Source organism: Lathyrus oleraceus, chromosome 5, assembly GCF_024323335.1.
Source record: "Lathyrus oleraceus cultivar Zhongwan6 chromosome 5, CAAS_Psat_ZW6_1.0, whole genome shotgun sequence".
NCBI lineage: Eukaryota > Viridiplantae > Streptophyta > Magnoliopsida > Fabales > Fabaceae > Lathyrus > Lathyrus oleraceus.
In genome coordinates this window covers 392,251,183-392,259,593 of record NC_066583.1, presented here as the reverse complement: position 1 = coordinate 392,259,593, position 8,411 = coordinate 392,251,183, and the positions used below count along the sequence as shown (strand labels likewise).

The following is an 8,411-nucleotide window of genomic DNA, read 5'->3' as shown; positions in this document are numbered from 1 at the left end:
TTACCTTTTGGAGGAGAAATAATTAAAATTATTTTGAAAACATATTTTGAGTATAGTAATCCAAAGGGATTACAATGAAGCCTTTATTGACGATTTGAGTGTAGTAATCTAGAGAGGGATTACATTGATGACCTATGAATGAAAAATTATAAGTTCAAGAGTGGAACCTTTTTGAGTATATTTCGAGACTTGTGATTTATGATTTTTTGAAGATGAATGTTGTTACATGTGTGTGTTGTTCATAATCATACATTCATTTATTTCGGAGATAGGTAAGACTTCGGTCCAATGATGGTCTGGTTCAGAGAAGAACTATGGAGGTCTCACGTCCAGAGAGGGACACGGTTCAGAGAGGAACCAAATGCATGGGAATATCAGTAACATACCTCTGATCCCATTAATTTTGGTACCACATGCATTTTGAGAAGGAGTTGGTGGAATTGACATTGCATTTGCATTGTTATATATTTGATTATGGTTGTGATACTTTATAATTCGTTATTACTATCCCATTTTGAAGAATTTCGCTGTGAACATTTGTTAGATGTATTCTCACCTCCTGTTCATGGTTGTGGTGTTTGTGCTCTTAGGGAGTACAAACAATAAGATATAGGAGTGCCCACTTGAGTTAGAGGATAACTTTGATGCCTCTTTAGATTTTATCATCGTGTCTTAGAGGATTCGCTATGATATGTAGCACTGGGGACGAGATGTCATTTGTTATTTGTGTTATGCTTTATTTGGTTGGAGTTTTTGTTGTTGATACTTCTATGGTGAAGCATGCGTGACACTATAATTCTGGATTTTTATTTGAAATGTTTTATTAAATGTTGAGTCAGGGATTAAGGTGTTACAAGATACCTGCCCTCCATTCAGTTATGGCACCTATGTTTGTCTCGATGAAAGACACATTGGAGAACAAAGGGAGAAGCACTCCCTAGTATGTTATAATCCCCCCAATCTCCTCAAATATCCTTATCAACTTTCTTAGTCGAATTTGATATTATTTCCATTATCAATAAACATATGTTGTTAACAAAATTGGTGTAGGTATAGTAAAGTTCGAAGTGATCCTTAGCTTGGAAGCTCTAATAAATGGGCATAAGAATGAAGACTAGTTTAACTTTGGAATCAGATGAACGATCAATCCAACATACAAAACAAATGTCGACGAACAAAATAGTTATAGTTATAGAAACAAAAAAACTTTCTTCACGGATAGCTTACAACAAAAAAGGAAAATAAAGGCTTCAAAAGTCATTTATACTCTATCTAAGGAACCTAGAACCGTGTGATACACATCACACTTCCAATAGTTAATATCTTCTCAAAAATAACTTAGAAGCACTCGAGCACTCTATAAAAGGAGGAACTTGTTGTTAGCCAGCAAGACATGTCAGTCACTCCCAACATTACGGGACAACTTGCAAAAGAGGCATTTAATGTGCTCATTACTAAGAAAAAAATGTCTCATATAAAACAACCACGTTTGTGGATCTCGTGGATGGATAAAAATGTGTGTCGCAAACCCTTGTCCTGCAAAGTAGAGACAAAGACTTGGGAGAACTATTTTGGGCCGACCACAAGGCCTAGAAAGAGAAGGCTTAATAGAAAAGTAAGAAGCTATTGTCTGAGGGATGGGTAAGCTCTTTTTCCCTCATTGTAGAGTATTCCTCACGAGGATACCATGCCAATCTCACAAATCAATTTAATTGTTGTCCGCATCCTAAGATGTTCCACGCACGTACAATTACCAACTATTTCCCTTATTTAAAGAGAGAAATGTGCCACTTCATGGGTATACAAATCCTTTCTCATTCAGACTTTCTTTTTTCACTCTCTTACTAACTTGAGTGTTAGAGGGCTAATCTTGCATATGAAAATATATCTTTTAAACATTTTATGAAATAAAATTCTTAATTTTCAATCATCTAATCAAATACTATACTAAAGGCCCATTATGCTCTCATATACGGTTCTTTGGATGTTTATGTTATCCTTTTTTGATTCCACATGGATACATCAACTTCAACTTCACTGCTCAACATGTGTCTTCTTAGTTTATCCATCACATCATTATGGTTACAAATTTTATAATTTATTATCCAATTAAAATTTTATTTTTCGCTATGTAATATTTGATGAAACCCAATTTCCATTCTCCTTACTACATACTCAAAAATCTACAACATACAATTTTCTAGATTATGATTTTTTTACCTTACATCATTAACCATTTACTACATGGTTTTGATTCACAAAATCATCTACGTATCGACACAAATCTCTCTCACACACACGCACGCATAGAGAGAGAAAAATAAATAACACCTTTGATAAGATTACTATATACTATTGGATTATTTTTCACAACTCTTATAACTATTTTGTGTTTACATTTTTAAAATCTCTCTCTCTCTCTCTCTCTCTCTCTCTCTCTCTCTCTCTCTCTCTCTCTCTCTCTCTCTCTCTCTCTCTCTCTCTCTCTCTCTCTCTCTCTTCTCTCTCTCTCTCTCTCTCTCTTCTCTCTCTCTCTCTCTCTCTCTCTCTCTCCTCTCTCTCTCTCTCTCTCTCTCTCTCTCTCTCTCTCCTCTCTCTCTCTCTCTCTCTCTCTCTCTCGCTCTCTCTCTCTCTCTCTCTCTCTCTCTCTCTCTCTCTCTCTCTCTCTCTCTCTCTCTCTCTCTCTCTCTCTCTCTCTCTCTCTCTCTCTCTCTCTCTCTCTCTCTATATATATATATATATATATATATATATATATATATATATATATATATATATATATATATATATATATATAATTCATCACTCTGTTTTCCTTTGTCATGACCAATGGTCTGCCATCATCTCACCTTACACGACTCATACTCAAAAAATGCAAAGAGCTATAACAAAGGGTTATGAGGTGACAAGTTAAGGAATATTAATATTAATTATGTTAAAACCGAATATACTAAGCACAAGTTAATTAATTCTAAAGCACACGCAAACCCTCTTCTTGTAAAACACCCATGTCTTTATAGTTCTTTCTTCTCATACGAGAAAAGAAGACTTTTAGGTTGTCCTCTAAACATTCTTTGCTTCTTTCCTCAACTTTTATAGCATATATAAAAATAAAAAAAACCTTGTTGCAAGTATATGTAGTTCTAAAACAAAACACAAATCTTACAATATATAAACTAACCACCAAAGATCTGAATAACTCAAACTACTTCATCATGGGAGTCCTTGGAAGTATGGCGAGAAATTTGGATACAATAATAGGGTACATGCTTTAAAAAAACTCAATTTTCTTTTATGTTTTATTAGTCATTTTTCATATCTTAAGTCTACTATGTTATATTCTTCTAGAAACAAATTATTTATTTTGTTGTTATTTTTCATATCTTATGCTTTATTCTGTCGTAAGTGTTAGATCAAGATTTTTTCTGTCCAAATTTTAGTTAGTGAATAATTTATTTTTCTAATAGTCATATTGATAATAGAGTAATTTTCTATTTAATACTTTACATTTTCTTCTTTTATAATACATGTTCTTAAATTATTACTTTCGCATTACACATGTAGTTAACATTCTACTCTTTTTTTGTGTGTATACCAGGCCTGGAGTAATGCTTCTTTTCCCTTTGTAAGTATAAATGGAAAATATTACTATATATCAATAACTTTAACTTTATTTGTAGCTATGATTAGAGGATTTTGACTTATAATTTTAGCAAGACTTATGAGTAATACATATATAACAGATATTCATCCATGAGAGCAATTGAGAGTCCTTCAACCTTAGATGATCAGCAGTGGCTAACATATTGGGTTTTATACTCCTTCATAACCCTCTTTGAGCTTTCATTTTACAAGATCTTACAATGGTAAGTAAGTATTAAATCAGATTAATTTTTTACATGATTTTACCAAAATTAACTGTATTGGTTTCAACTTTTTTTAAAGAAGAATTTTTTAGGGTTACAAATTTTCATTTAAAATTATAATTTTTTTTAATAAAAGTTTCAAATAAAAATTGGTATAAATGAATTTTTAAAATATTATTTTAAGTATTTTATTTTTTTATAATATAAAAAATTTAAAAAATCACTTAAATTTAAAATTATTTGAAATGACTTTTCATAAAATTTACTTTTGATATTATATATATATATATATATATAGATATATAGATATATATATATATATATATATATATATATATAATATTATATATATATATATATATATATATATATATTATATATATATATTATATATATATATATTATATATATTATATATATTATATATATATATATATATATTTAATTTCTTGTTAAATTATAGTTTCGACAATATTTTAATCTTCAATGATGTATATATGTTACAGAATTCCAAAATTAATCTTTTAATTTATACACAATATATATTTTTTAATATTTAATTTATTTATTTTTAAACTCCTTTATGAAAATAAAATAAAAAAATTGTCCTTAAAATGTTGAATCATTTTATTATTATTATTATTATTATTATTATTATTATTATTATTATTATTATTATTATTATTATTATTATTATTATTATATTTAAATCCAAAAATATATATTTCACCCTAAAATAAATATTTAATACAAATTTTACAGAAGCTAATGATTTTTTTTGTATGATGCAAAGGTTTCCCATTTGGCCATACATGAAGCTTGTGTTTTGTATGTGGTTGGTATTACCAATGTTCAATGGAGCTGCATTTATATATGAGAATTATGTAAGGCAATATGTAAAGAACATAGGAAATTATGGGGGTTTCAATAAGTATCAAGATGAACAAAAGAAAGTCCTTCAAATGATTAGCTTGGATACAAGAAAAGCTGTTGAACGTTACATAGATAGATTTGGGCCTGATGCCTTTGAGAGAGTAATCAAAGTGGTATATATACTAAAAAACAATTCCAACTAGGTTTATTAATTTTTTTCTTTTTTAATATTCTTTTTGTAACATTTTTTTATTTATGTGTATTCTTGATTTGCAGGCTGAGAAAGAAGCAAGGAAGCACTAGAGATTGGTTTTAAGAATTTGATAGTTTAATAATATGTTGTCATTAAAGAGTGTTTAATGACTTGTGAGTTTCAGAATTGTACTATAATTAAAATATATTGAATTCAATCTTGAGCTTTAGATACTTCAAATTGTATAATGTAGTAGCAACCCTGGCCAGATTGCGTCATGCTCATTAATAATCGGCCATTTCTATTTGCTCAATATCGCAATATTGAACACCTTTATGTTCTTCATTCTTCTCTTGGCTTGCATGCATTATTCCGGCTAATCCAACATATCTTCTTTATTTCTTCATCTCTTGGCTTGCATACATTATTCCGGCTAATCCAACATATCTTCTTTATTTCTTCACAAGCCTTCATCAAATAAAATAGTATCATTTGCCGATTGCAAATTTGATAATTGATATTTTTATTGACACTAAATACCCGATATTCACCCAAATCAACATCTTTAAGAGTTATCCTTGATAAACCTTATTCTGCAATAAGAAACAAGAATGGTGATAATGGATCTTCTTGTCTCAAACCACATCCTATTTGAAAATCTTTTGTTGGACTTATAGAAAAAATACAAGCCTCCATCCATGATAACCATTTAGCTACAAACCATATTATATTCATTACATACCTCAAATAATTCTAAATCACACAATCATATTCTTGAATGCCATCTAGAGTTTTTTTTTTTCTGGAACGAATGCATTTTGGCAAATGAATATTAAATTTCCTATCAATCACATTTGCAAAGATTTTTTATAGACTCTTGATCAATCAAATTGGAATGTACTCATTCAGCTCTCGCAAATTGTCTGACTTTGGGGCTAATGTTAGGAACGATTGTGTAATCGCCTTGGGAACTACTGCATTATAGTGGAACTCATTCACAAATTTTACAATGTCATCCTTTACAATTTTCCAATAAGTCTTAAGAAAGTCAAAGTTGAATCCGTCTGGCCCGAAACTCTTGTTTCCATCATTTGACCGCACAATTTTGCTAATTTCGTGACACGAAAATGTTTCCTCCAATTTGAATCTATCTTCATGTGATAAGTGTTTAAATTCCACCTCATCAAGAATTGGCCTATTGAAGTTTGATTATTGAAATCTCTCCTCAAAATAGCTTTTTACCTTCGGCTTCACCTCCTCATTATGCTCAATTCTTCGTCAGCTTGTCTTTATTGAGACTATGATATTCCTTCTCAATCTTGTTCTCATGGTGGAATGAAAGTATATGGAATTTGAGTCGTCCTCCTTGATCCATTTTTGTTTGGACTTTTGTCTAAGGAGGATTTTTTAAATTGTAGAGGTTGCCAAACATTAATCGATGCCAACATACCATTTTCTACAACTTCAATATTATTTATACAATCGTTGCTAGAAACCAAGGAGTCCAATTCATTGAATTCTTTAATTATATTATCAATTTCAGATCAATCCACTCAAATATCTTTTTATTCCATCATTTTAATATTTCTTTTAAGTAATTTGAATTTCTCCTTTAAAACATACACAAATTTTTCAGTTACATTAAAATACTTTCATGACTTTTGAACAAAAGAAACGAATTCCTTGTGCTCAAACCAACAGTTGTTTACTTTAAATGGATTTGGTCCCCAATTTGAATTATTCGCTTTGATCCTAATGGGACAATGATCAGACATATTTCTATTTCCTAGACACTTACCGATAATCTTCGAGTTCTCAATTAATCCTTATGATAATAAGAATCGTTTCAGTCTGCCCAAGGAGCTCCCATCCATCTTGAACCATGTGTATTTTTTGCCTAATTAGTGGTACATCCTCCCGCTCAAGGTGATCGATTAAATCCCTGAATTTATGCATTTTACCATTTTATTATGTAAGTTGACCTTTTTTCTTTCCTACTTATTTTTAATTTCATTAAAACCACCACCTGCTCATCTATACTTACTAAAAAAGTACAATACATGACAACTCCGAATGGTTGAGGATTGTCAGAGGTTCTAAGGTATTTTGTGGGGTTGGGAGATAGCTCACATAAGGGGTAAGAAGCAATGTGTATGTCGTCTTTATATCTTAATGAGATTATCCCCTCACCTTTAGCGTTAATATATTTATAACCGAATTCGACCTAGATCCTAGGCCCCTTGGAAGTAGTAATAACTTCTTAGAACATGGGGGAATGAATAGTGAATCTCTAGATATTCAGGGGAGCGTGGTTAACTTCCCCATGACTAATTCTACATCGAAATGGATTGTGGTGTCGCATTACAAAAAATACCAGAGCGCATCGCACACTTGAAGATACAACAGAGTCATCGCCGAACTTTATTTATTCCCGAAGGAAAGGGAAAATATCGATAAAACCCAAGGGGAATAGAAATGAGTAAGGAAGTCGGTTATGCAAGGCGAAGATATTAGCACCCCTCACATACGTTGTACTCAATGGGAACCATTTTGATTGTTCTTTGTGCAAATGTGTGTTATTATCCAAAGGTTACTTACAAATGATTAAAAATTAGTTTTTAATTAGTGTGCTCGCCAAGGATTCGAATCCCCGTGCCTACGTATTCTCATAGTGAAATGAGAAAATAAGATAATCGTAGTTCGTGGTAGAAAACTATGTATTTGTTAGTTACTTTTAGGAAACAGTTATAATCGTATCCTAGATGTGTGTAGACGTTACCTGATTTGATCCTATGTCGGATGCTCAAGTTGTTAGTCTGATTGTTAAGGAACTAATTATAAAAGAAGAGTTGTTTATAAAAGGGTTGTGTGATAAAAGAAAAGGAAGAGTTGATTGAATTGAAAAAGAGTTGCAAACTGAGGAAAGGTCTATCTAAGCATGAGACTAACAAGATATACATGAAAAGAAAATAGGATTTGCCAAAGCATGGGACTAACAAGGCAAACATGAGAGAGTCTGTCTAAGCATGAGACTAACAAGATACACAAAGAAGAGAAGAGGTTTACCAAAGCATGGGGCTAACAAGGCAAACATGAGAGATTCTGTCTAAGCATGGGACTAACAAGATAGGCAAAGAAGGGAAGGGTTTTGGCAAAAAAATAGGACTAACAAGGAATACATGAGAGATTTTGTCTAAGAATGGGACTAACAAGACATACAAATAAGGGAAGAGGTTTGCCAAATAATGGGACTAACATGGAAAAGTTGCATAAAGGTGGCTTGCTAAAGCATGAGACTAACAAGTCAAGCAATGAAGGAGTGTGTCTAAGCATGGGATTAAGACAGACGAAGAAGGGTTTTAACTGTGAGAGGTGATTAACCCAAATAGAGGGGTTTGATTAAAAAATGAGTGTTAAACCATAAGAAGGTAATTAACCCAAAAGAGTGTATGGATGCCAAAGAAGATTGTGTTCGGTCA

At 31.5% G+C, this 8,411-nt stretch overlaps 1 protein-coding gene across 1 annotated transcript; it reads left to right on the top strand.

The window, feature by feature from the left end:
• The first annotated feature begins 3,137 nt into the window (after positions 1–3,137).
• Positions 3,138–5,165, top strand: LOC127085024 (HVA22-like protein f). The gene is made up of 5 exons (XM_051025572.1): positions 3,138–3,262; positions 3,599–3,625; positions 3,744–3,866; positions 4,660–4,912; positions 5,016–5,165. The coding sequence occupies exons 1-5, from the start codon at positions 3,216–3,218 to the stop codon at positions 5,040–5,042; spliced, it is 477 nt and encodes a 158-aa protein (XP_050881529.1). The 5' UTR covers positions 3,138–3,215; the 3' UTR covers positions 5,043–5,165.
• Positions 5,166–8,411: the final 3,246 nt, after the last annotated feature.